The sequence below is a fragment of the Callorhinchus milii genome, unplaced genomic scaffold (genome assembly GCF_018977255.1).
Source record: "Callorhinchus milii isolate IMCB2004 unplaced genomic scaffold, IMCB_Cmil_1.0 Scaffold11, whole genome shotgun sequence".
NCBI classification, from domain to species: Eukaryota; Metazoa; Chordata; class Chondrichthyes; order Chimaeriformes; family Callorhinchidae; genus Callorhinchus; species Callorhinchus milii.
The window spans coordinates 10,163,228-10,179,412 of NW_024704752.1; the positions used below are offsets into that span (position 1 = coordinate 10,163,228).

Genomic DNA, 16,185 nt, shown 5'->3' on the forward strand with positions numbered 1-16,185 from the left:
TTGCAACAACTGTAACAACAACAACAAAATTACATTTATAGAGCGCCTTTCACATCGGGAGGATGTCCCAAAGCGCTGAACAGTCAGATGGCAGGGAAGTGGAAAGGTGGCTGATGCCATGTGGAAGCATAAGGTGTAGCAGAAAATGAACATTCATAATAATAATAAAATAATAATGATAATACTTAATCCCTGCATTTGGTATAGTGCCTTATCACATCATTGAGACGCCTCAATACGCTTCACTGAATAATTTGGAGTTGACTGTATTTTTTGTGTGTACTTTGTCCAGCGCCTTGGGACGTTCTCCCGACGTGAAAGGCGCTATACAAATGCAATCTTGTTGTTGTTGTGGGGGTAATTGTGGCCAGCAGTTCCTTACAATTTCTTAAGATCCAATCAACTAACAACCGGGTTCCAACTTACTGCTGGGTAAACAGAGGTAAGTGGAATAAGCAAACCAGCCTAAGATTTCGCCCCGTCCAGGAATCAAACCCAGGTCCTCTCGCTTGTGAGGTGAGCACGCTAACTACTATGCTACTGGACTCCATAAAAATAGATCAAATATATAGGAAAATGTTTTTCATATGCATCATAGTGAGAAACACTTTCAAAGTCAATAGATAAATTTGGCCTGAAATAATTTTGCGGTGAAAGGATATCGGAACCATGGAGTGGATTCATAAGGATGATACGAGGGATGAGAGGATCTAGTTGAAAGGGTAAAAGCTGGGGTAGTATTCACTGACATAGAGAGGATAAGTAAAGATTAGTACACTACACAACTTTATTCTCAGTACTATTCCACTACTGCTGCTACTCACTGTGAAGGATAGTCTATTTCAAATAAATGCTACCGTTTCATGTACAGGCCTGATACCATACGTAACATTCTCCTCATACCTGGTAACAGATCTTTCTCAAATTCCTCCCACACATGCTAAATTTTTCTGTAAGTTGTCAACCACCCTCATACAGATGGTTCTCACCAATATCTGCTGTTCATCACCTTAACAATAGTGAGAAGTTTATCACCATACTGATGGTGGGAAGAGTAAAATAACCCATTGGCTTTATATCAAGGTTTAGTTTATGCCTCTGCCCCTCTTTATTAAATTGGATAAGCCACTTCTGTCATTAGCTTCTCACAGTAAATTAATGAGGGATCCGAAAATCGTGGAGTCCTGTAGCTCAGTGGTTAGAGCACTTGCTTTGCAAGCGAGAGACCTGAGTTCAATTCCAGGCAGAGGGCGAAACCTTGGGCAAGTTTCCTTACTCCACACAGAGCCTAATAATAATCCCTCCAAAACCAAAAACAATAATAAAATTGGTCATTTTCAATCCACGACTGTTTGTGGGACATTGCTGTGCGCAATTGGCTGCCGCGTTCGCCCACAAATATACAGTCAATTCACTTTACAGTGTGTTCTGTGAAGCGCTTTGGGACGTCCGCCCGACGTGAAAAGCGTTACATCAAAAATGCAAGGATTATTATTATTATACAAGATGAAAATATGAAGTTAAAATTAAAACAATTGTCTGATGACAATGATCTTTAATGTGACCACTATGGGAATAAGAATGGCGGGATAAAGGAAGTTTTAAACAGTTTAAGGGAAACTACTGAGTGACATAGCAAATATTTTACAAAAGGAACGTTCCAATTCTGTGTTCATAGGGATATAGGAACAAGAGTAGGCCATTCAGCCCCTCAAGCCTATTCCACCATTCTATAAGATTATGGCTGACCTGTACCTCAACAACAACAACCAAATTACATATGTATACACTCCACTTAACCGCCTCTGTCCATTCAGAATGCTCTTTGCAAGAGGGCTATTAGTTGTGTAATTTTTGTCCTTTCAGCTTCATTGACCTCCAGGTGACTATCCCGATTCTATCACTTTGCACTTGAGAAGATGAGTAATTCCACGGTTATGAAGAACCCAGTTCCCAGTCTGGTCATTGCTAAGATCAACCCTCCAATCCCAGCTCCCAAGAATGTTGTTTACAAAAAGACATCCCGTGACAAGTCGGTGAGTATGTTCACTTCATCTCTCTCCTTCTATCCTGTTCTTTCTATCTATTCCATCCAGGCAGGATGCTGACAGAACATGAACTATATTATATGGAACTAGTACACATTATTCATAGACAGCTAGAGCAAGAAAAATATACTGCCATACTTGGAGATGTTAAAAGTAAGAAGCAGGTCAGGTAACTTAGAGAGTACTCTCCTGGGAATGTATTCTGCTGTTTCTATTCTAATGTGGTTTAATCTATTTTACTTGAATACATCAATAAAGCACATAAATATAGCACTGAAATAAATTAAACAGTAAGGAACTCCTAACTGGTGTAAACACAGAGTAAGGGAATCACTACCTGGTGTAAACACAAACAGAAGTAATCCTTAACTGGAATAATGACAGATTACATTGAGCTCCAATAAATCTGATCCAGAAGTACATGGAAAGTCAGCAAAAGCCTTTCTAGCAGTAATCGGAGCTGAGGCATACAGTACCAATATTTAAATAGCCCACTGATATAATTCCATATCACTGTCTCCCTCTTCACCAGTTTAAAGGATGTTATAACAGCATATTCTCTTTCACAGATTGCTATTTACTTGGGAAAGAGAGACTTTGTGGATCATGTCACTCACGCTGACCCTGTGGGTAAGTATGAAGTCCTGAGAGATGCTGCTGGTTGGTATCAGAGATTACTACAGTTTGGGTCCAAAAATAATTTGTTACCATCGTAGGAGCGATTCCCCAACATGTTGCTTCCTGAGCCCATTAGTCTGTTAGACCGTTCCAATCCATCTGTGCGATGTACATATAGTTCCTGTAAGGATTTGATATTGATGAATTCTCTTTGAATCCCAATGCAAATACCAAATTGTAGACCCCACTGTACACAACAAGAACTGAATCGTAACAACAACCTGCATTTATATAACCCCCTTCATGCAGGGCAGCTACCCAGTTGGGGAGAGGTCGAAGAGGAAGGTCTTCAGGCATGGCCTGAAGATGGGGAGGGAGTGGGGAAGGCGGAGGGATTGAGGGAGAGTGTTTCAGAGGTTCGGGGGATAGTAGCTGAAAGCGAGCCCACCGATGGTGGAATGGAGGGCACGAGGGAAGTAAATGACATAAGTACTGTACTCACTTTTACTTCACTGTATATACTATACAAGCAGTGCACATTATACTCACTATAGGTACAGGTCAGTAGACGAGATGTAGATATAATACCACAAATAATTTGTTACCCTGGCAGGTATAAAGCACAGTAACCCTCCGTACAAAGGTAGAATGCAAAACTCCAGGGAAAGGTGAGGCTGGGTAGAGTTTTGATGACTCATCTTGGCTGGTCTCTCTGCAGATGGCGTTCTGGTGTTGGACACCGGCTACATAAAGTCCAAGAAAGGTAGGCAATTCAGCTTTATTCACAAGCCCTTCTGAAATAGCTGCCAAGCATGAAACCTTCAGTTAGGACCTCTTGAATTCATATGTTTTTCAGTTTATGTAAAAGCCAAACGTTTTTCTGGTTTTTCTATCTGTGTGATTTGGACTGGCTCGGTGGTGTAAGTGTGAAAGTTCTTTTCCACATTTCGATTGTCGGCCCACACTGAGCCAGTCAGCTGTCTCAGTCAGCTCATGGACATAATACAAAGCAATAAGTTGAAAGGATGTCCGTTCAGCCATCAATCCTACTCCTTCTACAAGCCATATAAAACCTACCCTATTATCGACCCCTGTCCTCCCGTTGCCTCGTACTAACTGCAGTAAACTGGAGGGCATTCCCAAATCTCGACACTTCAAACTTGGCCTCCTTCAAACCACACAAAATATTCTCTCCGTACAAGCTCAGCAATCCAGAAATTGTTGTGCTTCATAAAGGTTTTGTTCATCTCAAACTGTATGTAACCCTGTAAGCTCAAATACTGTTGTTAAACAGATCCTTAAGCACTAGAAGTCATCACATTGTGGCATTGAACCACCAATGTATACAAACCTCAAAACTGATTCACAAACAAATCTAAAATCAGACAAACACAAGATTAGTGAGACTCTCTTCTTACAAGTAGACTAATGAATCTTGCTTTCTGGGGAGACCAATTCAATGCTTACTCTTCTGTTTCAGTTTATTGCAGGCTGGTCTGTGCTTTCCGCTATGGGCCTGAAGATATGGAAGTCTGTGGTTTAAAGTTCCAGAGAGATTTATTTGTGAAGGTTATCCAGATTTACCCCCCACCCCCAGAAGGAAAACCCAAAACACAAACTAAGATGCAGGAACGTCTGATAAAGAAATTTGGAGATAATGCTTATCCATTCAATTTTCAGGTAATTCTCCCTTCTTGGGTAAAACCCACTGTACTGTATTCTCCGAGATCCTCTGGCACCATTAACATTTCTGTTTTTACTCTCAACAGTTCCCAGACTACCTGCCTTGCTCGATAACCTTACAGGTCGGCCTAAAAAACCTTGACAAGGTAACACCATCAACAAACACAGCTGGCAGAGGGAACACACAACTAGTATACATAACTCTGATTTACTTCAACACATGTAAAATAATAGAACAAAATGCTATAAAATTATAAGATCGAGCATTGGTGATAAAAACACAATTCAATAAGTTAGGACCAAAAGCCATTCATACATCCATCTCTTTATTTTAAATATTAACCCATCTCCTGACTCTCAACATTATCCCATCGCAACACACTTACCATTAATCCTTCTCAATACACTGAACATTAACTCGTCTCTAGAACTCTCATTATGAGCCCATCTCCACACTCAACATTTCACCCAGAAAATATAGTTAATTCACTTTACGGTATATTCTGTGAAGCGCTTTGAGATGTCTCAGTAATGTGGTAAGGCACTGTATCAAATGCAAGAATTGTTATTACTATTAATAACTTTCTCGACACCTTAAATAATAATAGTAAATAGTACTGAACAATAATCTGGTCCCTTTCTACTCTGTTCAGGACAGTTTTCTTCTGTTTTCTCTGCAGTGCTGTGGTGTTGACTTTCAAATTCTTGCGTTCTGTGCAAAAAGCCTGAGCATCGATGAGAAAATCTCTAAAAGGTAAATGAATGTTCCTTCTCATTGGTTTAAGTTATGGATCAGATACTATGCTACCAAAGAGTTGGTTTCCAGTCCTCGGACATTTTGTTGCTTTGCCCAACAGACATTCCTCCTTTGAAACCCTTTTCATACTTCTGAAGTTAATATCTTGACATAGGACCTATATAATATTCAAGTCAGTCCCTGCTGATACATTTTCTCAATTGCTTCTTTCCCTAGGAGTTCTGTGAATCTGGTTATCCGTAAGGTGCAGTTTGCTCCAGATAAACCAACGTTTCATCCAATGGCAAAGACAATCAGACATTTTCTCATGTCCGATGAGCCTATCCACCTGGAAGTCTCACTTGACAAAGAGGTGAGTGACCATAGGACAACACTGACTGCCTTCAGAGTGTTTTACTCAAGCAATGAAAACCAAATATTTTGCATTGCAGCTATTTCTTGCTTAGAATTTACAGCAATCTTTTCTCTATTAAATGGTATATGGTAAGTGAGCCCAAACTCAGGCCATTTTCCTGAAGGTCACTCCATGAATTGGAACACATTGCTGCATCAAGTCTAGTTTGATATTATGCAGTGTATCTGACCCATCGCACAGTTCACTATTCTGAAATCTGTGCTGAATCACAGACAGTTCTCATCTTTTGTTGTTGAGTTTGCATGTGGCTGGGTTGGGCGTGAGCTCAGGCGCACAGATGAAAGGACAATGTGCCAGAAGACTTTCCAAGTATCACTTCCTACAGACAGCACACCTCTCTACCTAACCCAGGGTCAGTGCAAACTAATTGAATTGAGAAACCTTGGAACTGAGCATGTGATGTCCTCTCTTACAGATTTACTATCACAATGAACCCATTCAGGTCAGTGTTGATGTAATGAATTATTCTAACAAGACTGTGAAGAAAATTAAAATAACTGGTAAGGACAAGAACTGCATCCTAAGAGACAAAACTGTTTTTTTTTAAATCGCTTTTTCAATTTCAGTGACCACTTAAAATGAACCAATTCCAATGTTATGCTAGGTAGGCCGAGGGAAGCCTTCCAAACCCAAGTCATTCTACATTATTACAGGGACAGAGATGTTGTAGTGCAGGTGATCTGTAGTCCAGTGTAAATCCAGCAGAAAAAAATCAGTAGAACAAAGATAATTACTAGCACTTCAGAGACACAGTAACTACAGTTCAAAGCTTCTTGAAAGTTATGCTGTGTTTAACTCACTTTACTGCTAATTATATAGTTTCACAGAGATTTGGATTATTGGAATGGCTTCATTGGAACATTGACACTATATAATGGCCTCCTACTGTTTATAGGTTTCTATGGTCAGGATGATTCTACTAGGCAGGCACATGCTGTTCCTATATGAGTTTCGGTGGAGTCCTGTAGCTCAGTGGTTAGAGCACTCACTTTGCAAGTGAGAGACCTGGGTTCAATTCCAGGCAGAGGGCGAAACCTTGGGCAAGTTTCCTTACTCCACACAGAGTCTAATAATAATCCCTCCAAAACCAAAAACAATAATAAAAATTGGTCATTTTCAATCCAACGACTGTTTGTGGGACATTGCTGTGTGCAATTGACTGCTGCGTTCGCCCACAAATACACAGTCAATTCACTTTACAGTGTGTTCTGTGAAGCGCTTTGGGACGTCCTCCCGACGTGAAAAGCGCTATATCAAATGCAAGGATTATTATTATTATTATCAGACTGTCTAACTCCATGCTGTTATGTCCTTATGTCAAATACCAGAGCTACGTAAGCCTAATCTCAGCTATCAAAGACCTGGCAAATTCATATTGCTTGTAGTCTATGGTGTCTAACATGTGTGCAGAAGTGAGCCTTGTCAGGTGCTGTCTGTCAGGTGCTATTCTTCCTGTTTTTGCTTTGTAAAGATAAAGAAATTCATACTCATCATATAATACTTATGCTTTGCCACACTCAGAGTTTAAGTGCTCTGAGACGCTACCCTGTGTGGAGGGTGTGGAGATAAATGCAAGTTGTTGTTATTGTTGTTGCTGAGTTGGTCACATGTATTCTCTTAACTGTCAGTTGAACAGATTGCCAATGTGGTACTGTACTCCAATGACAAGTACTCCCAGACTTTGGCTATGCATGAAGTGAAGTAAGTAAACCGGAACATCATCACTAATACTACAGCTTGGAAGCTAAATGAGGTGGAGGTGCTGCCTGTTGTGGTGGTCACCAGTACATTCTTCATTCCATCTCCAGAGGAGGCAGTAACCGCCAGGGTTGCTGTGGGCCTCATGTGTTCTCTGGCCAGTCAATGTGCAGATGTCAAAAGAGTTCTAAAAACGCCATGTGGAGTCCTTTAGCTCAGTGGTTAGAGCACTCGCCTTGCAAGCGAGACACCTGGGTTCAATTCCAGGCAGAGAGAAACCTTGGGCAAGTTTCCTTAGTCCACACAGAGCCTAATAATAATCCCTCCAAAACAAAAAATAATAATAAATTGGTCATTTTCAATCCACGACTGTTTGTGGGACGCTGCTGTGCGCAATTGGCTGCCGCATTTCGCCCACAAATATACGGTCAATTCACTTTACAGACTATTCTGTGAAGCGCTTTGAGACGTCGAGAAGTAGTGAGAAGCGCTACACCAAATGCAAGGATTATTTTTAGATTATAAACGCAGTAAAATTCAACAAACCTTGTCAGTAACAAATACAAAACTGTCCAGCTTGCTAAAACAGGAACCTCCCTTTCCTAAATCCACATTAACTGCCAGTTAACAAAATTTACTTTTCAAGTCTTGACTCACTGGTAAATCTCTCAAAAAAAAATTCAAAGATTTTTTTCTACATATTAAGTTCAGTGAATTTCCATGTTTTTTGTGAATGTGGAGGGGTGGGAGAGGGGTGAAGGTAAAAAAAAAGAAGTATTTTAGTGTAGTGCCCATTAAATATCCCGGGCTATTACATTTTAAATATACTAACATTTAAGAACATAAGGAGGCATGAAACGAGAAGGACCAGTCAGCCTATCAAACTCACATTAACCATGATCAATTTCCACCAAGACACCCATCCATTCAAAAATCTGAAGGAATGTTCTGTGTAAGCATTCTTTCCTTCTCACTATTCAGTAAAATTCCCAAACAGTGATCTATCTTGGCATGTCCACATTCAATACAGATGTGTTGTTCCTCTACCTCCTTGCACAGTTTGCAGTATTTGATCTCAGTCTATACCTAAATCAAGTTCGCAACTTGAAATTTCTCAAATCCTTTCTTCAAGTAGTTAACTATTAAGTGTTAACTGTGTTTGTTTGAAGTTATTTGTCTGTTCCACATGTCTAAACTAGGAATAGGGGAGCTTTCTGCTAACCTGTGAAGAATTCCCAATAGCACTCCATTGAATAGAGAGAGATCCTTACCTGCCCTTGCTTCATAAAGACTAGAATTTTAAGTCTGAATGACACATTTTGGTTCTATTTATAACTGTTTTTCTGTTTAGTGAACAGATTGCTCCAGGTAGCAAACACAAACAGGAGTACACGCTCTTGCCATTGATTGAGAACAACCGCGAAAAGCATGGAGTAGCTCTGGATGGGAAGATCAAAGATGAGGACACCCAATTGGCTTCTTCCACCATGTAAGGGATGAAGGTTTAACTGTCCACTGGCCATGTTGAGTATTGCAGTTTAATGTTTTCCTGATTAAATTAAAAAGGCATTCCTTAACTAGGCAATCACTAATGAAATGAATAACATTGAAAGGACCAGAGCAGTGGCACCTGAGACAGAAGATGACTATTATAGCAAACAAATTTCTCTTTGCTTTGTATTTATAACTGTTGGAAAGCAGTTGGATTCAATTGAATTTTTAAGATTATCAAATGTAATATCTAATAAATATTACAAAGAATGTGCTCTGTCCCCACTGCCCCCCAAAAAAACTGTCTCTGGAAATCATTGTCTGAAGTCTACTCTCACTCACAAGCTCAAACTCTTCTGTGTAAAAGATGTTGCCAGACACCTACTTTATGGTTCCCTGATTAATAGACGGCCACCATTAAACCTTTGACATAAACTGTGGATTATTTGTTTAAAAATAAAAAAAAGGTCATTTCTTAATCAAGTCGTTACCTAGGTCTTCCCCACAATGCTCACAGTCTAACCCTATTTTCTATTTCCAGCTTAAAGGAAGGAATTGAAAGGGAAGTTTGGGGAATTCTCGTCTCCTACAAAGTGAAGGTGAAGTTGGTAGTGTCAGGGTGAGTGTCACCTGCAAATCCTTCCCCCTTCTTCCTTTCAGCTTTCCCAGAAAAAGCAATTTTTCAATATGACTTGTCTGCCACAATAAAGTTATATTCTACCTGTGCTCTAAAAGTTCATTGACTAGCCAATTGGTTGATGCCATCAGAGAGAGTTTAAGGTCACTTTTGTCCGTATGGAGAGTTACCAATCAGAACCGTCTCAGTCATAGACTGGGAAGACTAACAGAGAGGGAAGCGGATCAAATGCCCAGGGATATAAAATGCAATGATTTCTAATTTGATTCCTTAATAGATTCCAAGTGGTAACTAAATTACATCACGTCGACCCATGGGAACTCATTTTAAAAAGTAGATTGGGTCAAAGCAGAGCTGCCGTGTGCGATGTGACTGATGTGGTGACATATTTCTTGTTTCTTTATCAAGAAATTCCTTTAGAAATCGCCATTGATTGGAACCCACAGTCTCTCTATCTAAGTTCATGTGGGTGCCAGTAGCCAATTGCAGAATGGTGTTAGCCCAGGCCTGGGACTAGGTGAGGCAACCCAGGGAAAAGATAAAGTGAAAAATAATTAAAAAGGAGTCTCAATGAAGGAGTGCAAAGAACCCAGCACAAGTGAATATTTGAGTTATACATTCCATAGGATAAAACAGAGGTAGCCATTGGTGGGTTGAACTTTATCTCCACAATACTCTGACCAGCTTAGTTTTACTATTCATTTCATTTACTTTATGTATTTGTGTCGCTCAAAATAATGTATATATTTAGACTGGATTTGAACTTGAGTCCGGATGAAATGTCAGCGCCATAGATTATAACGGAAACAAGTACCCTCATTGTACCCTCTACAGGGTATTTAACCATTAAAATGCTAACATCCTACAGTTACACTCCTGGAAGTGGCTATGATTGTGCAATATATTATTGAGAAATATCAACATTCTTCCCCACTTCCACTGTGTGTGTAAAAGAGATAGTAACCTACCCGAGTAGACAAGAAGGACCAGGAATCGTGTCCCCCTCCTCGTATATTATTATTGCCCTGTATTTTTCTAATCATCAACTACAACACAGCAGTGACCAGGGCAACTTTATTGCCACAGATGACCTCTTAAAATAGTTTAATTCATTTAATTTACAAATTTGATCAGGAGCACAATATTATTAATCTCTGTATTTCTAATTTAGATTTTGCCTTTGCTTACTTTGCAGAATGTTGGGTGACATTATGTTCAGGTAAGCATTTAGGTCATTGAAAATTGTGGTGTTTGGAATCTATACAATAATTACTTGTGTGCACATTTGATGAGTTTATCAGAGCAGATGTTCAAATGGAATGCTATTTGGTGAGCGCCTCGAACAGAGAATAAAACAAGAGACATTCAGATTGTTGAAAATGTGGCTTCTGCAAAATAATCCTTGTAAAACGGCTTTCAAATCAACAACAACTTGCATTTATATAGTGCCCTTCATGCGGAACAGCATCTCGGAGTGCAACATTGGGAGGATGTCTCAAACCACCTCACAGAATTTACTATATAATGGAGTGACAGTGTATTTGTAGGCACTTAGCACTCATTAGAAGCCAAATGTTTTTCTTGCGTTGATTTAGGTACACAGGGATGAGACTACAAAAGAACATTATGTTCTGCATGGCCAATCCCATTTTCTAAATGGTATTTTTTTTTGGTATCATAACCTGCATCTTCCCCTCTCACACACATACACAATCCCCTCAAGTCATATACTTCTCTCTACAGGGTACTTAACCATTAAAAATCTTAACATCATACAGTTCCACTCCAGGAAGTGGCTATGATTGTGCAATATATTATGGAGAAATAGCAACATTCTTCCCCACTTCCACTGTGTGTATAAAGGAGATAGTAACCTACACGAGTATATAAGAGGGACCAGGAACTGTTTCTGTGTATTACACAGGAATCGTGCCCCCTCCTCATATATTATTATTGCCCTGTATTTTTCTAATCATCAGGTACAAAACAGCAGTAACCAGGGCAACTTTATTGCAACGGATGCCCTAGGCAATGCAAAGCATCATCCAAATAATGCTGTGACATAAAATAGAACGCTATGTTTGAATTTGCTGAATGCTGGATTAGCTCAATTCCTCAAGGAGAGCTAAAAAAAATTACTCATGAATTCACGTGCGTTTCTTGAAATTGCTCTACGATGAACAAACATAAGGAAGTAACAAGAAAAGGGTATTTGGCCCATCAACTTCCTCCCTCTGCAGTCCATAGAAAATTGTGTCCTGGGCAAAATTAATTGAGATTTCCTAACCTCAAAAGTCAAATAACCAAAAAAAGCATCAATCCCCATATCTCCAATACTACCTCCGTCCACAGGTAGCAACCCCAACCCCATGGACTATATTCATTTCAGTCTGCATTATCAGCTCTAAGTTATAAAATCATCCTTGTTGTTCTCGAAACCCTCCCCTTCACTTGAATGTGTATTTGAAGGCTTCTGAACTGTAATTTGTTTAGTCCTTTTTTTATGTGCTTATGTGCAGTGATGTTGCAGTGGAGATTCCATTCCTGCTCATGAATCCCAATCCACAAACACAAACTGGTAAGTATCTAGTGGAAAAGTTGGGTAAGGCTTTCTGAATTAGAGTACAGTTGGCTTCTAATACAATCATTGTCTGACTAAATACTGCACTTAGCCTTGGAGTGTTGGCTGCTGACTTAAATGTAAAGGTTTTCCTTTTCCCTGTACCAATATTGTTTACTTTGATGAGCACAAAATTCTGCAAAAAAGCTGTTAAAAGTGCATGTTCGGTTCCTCGAACTATCACTAATCTATGCGTTTTTTTCATCTTTTCTTTCTCTCCCTTTTCTTTGGCTCTTCTCTTGCTGACATGGATCATCTGATAGGAGACATGTAAGAACCCGTATTTACTTGATTGAGCATTTCCTTTGCAGTGATGAAAGGCGGAGCTGTAATTTTGAGCCGTTATTATAACAATACTAATAATAATCCTTGCATTTTGATATTGCGCCTTATCATGTCATTGAGATGTCTCAAAGCGCTTCATAGAGTATATTGTAAAGTGAATTGATTCTGTATTTGTGGGCAAAACTATTTTTTATCATAACATGTAGGAGCAGGAGTAGGCATTCTGCCCTTCGAGCCTGTCCCGCCATTCAATCATGGCTGATCTTCTAATCTAACTCCAGCTAATTTTTTGTTTGAACCAAAACATTTGCTGAACCCAAAAAAGAAATAACACATTTGCCATTGAAATAAATTCCACTTACTTTCTTCATGCCACTTTGCCATTTTATCCCAATGTTCACACCTGTGCACACCCGATGACCACACCTGTATGCTGTCTACAGACTGTTTGTTAAGCTCTTTTACACAGGCCATTTGATAGCTTGATCATTATAGCTGCTTTCGGTTTATGTGCTGCTGACTTTCCATTCTCAGGGACGACGATGAGATCCAGTTTGAGGATTTCGGTCAGAGACGCCCAATGGCTGTAACGGAAGATCTGAAGGATGGAGAGGAATCACCTTAAAATGACTGAGATACATAACCCTCCTTGCAGAATGCTGGCTGCCCCTTTAGAATCTAGCTATCCATTTAGAAAAAAACGACGTGACACATGGATGTTTAATGGAAAGAATTGTTTCAAATCCTACGGTGGATAGAGATTTGATGCTAAGTGTAAGTTGTCACAGCACCAGTTAGGAACAGGCAACGATATCAGTGATACTTATGGGCAACAGACTCCAGCCTATCACTTAGAGGACACTAGTCAGTTAATGCAAAATGTAATATAAGATTGAATTTTAAATTGGAATGCGAGGACTTCCCAGAGGAGCAACTTCACTTTTGTTACTGAATAAACCTTAGGAGGAATGCAAATGAGGGAAGTGGGAGGGGAAATGTGCTGTGTCGGAGACACTGATATGCACCAACTGAAATACAATGGAATAGATTGAAAGGGCACAGATAGTATTTTGACCTGTCTCAGCACTGACCGATAAGGGAGAGAGTCAAGTCTAAAATCTCCATTCAAACGCAGCCAGCTCACCGGCCAGGTAGCGGAGACTTTTGGCTCAGTCAGTCAAGCCAGCACAAGACACATAGCTAGTACCATCCACTGTTCTTGATTGGAACACTTCCATAGCAGTTCAGTTGTTTCAAAGACTGTTGGCTGAGAGTTATTGATTCATCATATCTATATTAATAGCAACAACAAGATTACATTTGTATAGCGCCTTTAACGTCGGGAGGACGTCCAAAGGAACTGGACAGTGTACAGCATTTCAGACCCGAGCTGGGGTCGGGGTGGGGGGGGGAGAAAGGAAGGGAGGGGAAGGGAGGTGACCATTAAAGTCAATTTGAAGCTGCTTTTAGTGTCTACGTTTAGAGATAAGAATAAAATAAAAAAAATATAGAAATATTTGCTTTCAATGTTTATTATTCACACTGAAAGCTGACTAGTCTAAACTCTATCTCTTTTTCCTGGTGGCCTTGCCAACAATTGCCCAAATAAAACTGGACATTGACTTATCCCTGTTTGTTGGACATCGTTGTGTACAAATTGGCTGGTGTGTTCTCCAACAAAATATGATATCACTACACTTTGTGAAGCACTTTGAGACATTTAATAGATTAGTGATAGTCTTGCTGCAACTGTATACTGCCTTGGTGAGACCGCACCTAGAGTATTGTGTGCAGTTTTGGTCTCCTTATTTAAAAAAGGACATACTTGCCCTCGAGGGGGTGCAGCGTAGATTCATTAGGTTAGTTCCTGGGATGAAGGGACTGACCTATGAGGTTAGGCTGAATAAACTAGGGCTATATTTTCTAGAGTACAGAAGAATTAGGGGAGATCTTATTGAAACACATAAGATTCTTAAAGGGCTGGATAAAGTAGACACTGAGGGACTGTTTCCCCAGTAGGAGAATCTATAACCAGGGGTCACAGTCTTAAAATTAAGGGTCAGCCTTTTCGAACAGAATTGAGGAAACATTTCTTCACTCAGAGGATAGCGAATTTATGGAATTCACTACCCCAGGAGGCTGTAGATGTTCCTTGAACATCTTCAAGGCTGAGACTGATAGATTTTTTTAAAAATAGAGGGATTAAGGGATATGGGGATAGGGCAGGTAATTAGAGTTAGGTCTGAAGATCAGCCATGATCTTATCGAATGGTGGGGCAGGCTCGAGGGGCGGAATGACCTACTCCTGCTCCTAATTCTTATGTTCTTACAATAATTGCATTTGATATCGCACCATTCATGTTAGGAGGAAAGCACTTAATGGGGTATATGTTTACCTAGCAGTAAGTAGCCACCCAGTTGTTCGCTGATGGGCAGAATGCTTTCGGGGGTAATAATCCACCCCAAAAAAAAACATTTGGTCATTCACTCCATGACTGTTTATGGGACACTGCTGTGCACAATTGGCTGCCACATTTTGCCTGCAAAATACAGTCAATCCACTTTGCAATACATTCTGTGAAGCACTTTGAGACATCTCAATGACATGATAATGCGCTATATCTAATACAAGGATTATTATTATTATATACTGTAAAATGTAATGACTATGAATTTTGTATTACTTAAGTACAAGCTGCTGTTCTTACATGTTAGGAGGTGACAGAGGTAGGGCGGAGATAGATGGTGGAGGGCTTTAACAGTGAAAACACACCAAAAATTTCCCATAATTTGGCCATTCAACACCTTACTGTTTGGAGCGTTGCTGGCAGAAATTGGTTGCTGTATTTCTCTATATAAAAGTCATTACAGTTTACAGAGGAATCTGTGTGAAGTGCTTTGAGGCATTTGAATGAATGATGAGAAGTAGGTGTCAATCAACATTGGTACATCATAGTATGAATGTGCTTATATTATCATTTATTTTTGGAATGGAGCGTTGAATTGTAATCTCATTCAAACGCTAAACATTCCGGTGACAGAGAAAGTACTCACATTTTAGCACCACAAATAATTTGTATATATTTTTATTGCACACTAACAATCTCTAATAAAACAGGAAATATAACCATAATTTTAAAACTCTTAAATAAATAATGAATCAATAATGCGCATCTTAATTTCTGAAACAATTAACTGTTTGGAACATTGCACGAAACAGTTGCAGTTTAGAGCTGAGGGGATGGCATTGACTATGTTTCTGTGCTGATTTAATGCCTGAGTTGTGGCTAACTTCAACAGCTATGTCTGGAGTCAAAGGCAGTAATAAACAGAGAAACACATGTCCAGGCATACACACTAGAATCTAATCCTAGGATTCATGCCATTTACAAGCATATTAAAAGTTCACCTGAGCTGAGAGTGTTACAAACTGGAATCTTATTTCCGCGTCAGAGTTTCTGAAATTATCTTTTCCCCAACTCACCAGGGTTTCCTCATTCAGGATCATGAAAATCTTTAATCTCATCCATTTCACTTCCACTCAATTACTTTGAATGGGTTCTTTGGCTCATTTGACTTCATCCTTCCTGAAGACCAACCCTCCTGTTGAGGAGTTCAGGTGATTTATTTTTACAGTATAATGACACCTGCGCGTGATTACAAAGTGGAATTGAGGAGTTTAGACAGTTTATCACTGATTTGTTTTAAAAGCCAGCTTTTGCAAGGGATTTGGGTGGTTTGGATACTGAATAATGGATACCAGAGACAGTGCCAGTGAATCTCAAAGCAGTCCATATACATATCTCACAGTTGGGCCATTCTGCTCTGCTTGCTATGTATATTTATGGGACATAAGCAGTTTGAAAGATTCTCCAGACGGAAAGAATGATCGTTGATAAATTTCTATACTTCGAGACTGTCACATTTGAAATC

The 16,185-nt window shown here is 39.6% G+C and overlaps 1 protein-coding gene across 1 annotated transcript; it reads left to right on the forward strand.

The window, feature by feature from the left end:
• Positions 1-1,919: 1,919 nt before the first annotated feature.
• LOC103176199 (S-arrestin-like) lies at positions 1,920-12,877 on the forward strand. Its single transcript, XM_042339246.1, has 15 exons — positions 1,920-2,036; positions 2,618-2,678; positions 3,385-3,429; positions 4,147-4,346; positions 4,436-4,495; positions 5,030-5,103; positions 5,323-5,458; positions 5,937-6,021; positions 7,150-7,222; positions 8,571-8,708; positions 9,252-9,329; positions 10,543-10,566; positions 11,867-11,925; positions 12,231-12,237; positions 12,787-12,877. The coding sequence occupies exons 1-15, from the start codon at positions 1,920-1,922 to the stop codon at positions 12,875-12,877; spliced, it is 1,248 nt and encodes a 415-aa protein (XP_042195180.1).
• The last annotated feature ends 3,308 nt before the right edge of the window (positions 12,878-16,185 follow it).

Coding starts and splice junctions, on each gene's coding strand:
- LOC103176199 (XM_042339246.1), top strand. CDS start 1,920: ATGAGTAATTCCACGGTTATGAAGAACCCAGTTCCCAGTCTGGTCATT. Junction 3,430..4,146: donor CTACATAAAGTCCAAGAAAG/GTAGGCAATTCA, acceptor CTTCTGTTTCAG/TTTATTGCAGGCTGGTCTGT. Junction 4,496..5,029: donor GCCTAAAAAACCTTGACAAG/GTAACACCATCA, acceptor TTTTCTCTGCAG/TGCTGTGGTGTTGACTTTCA.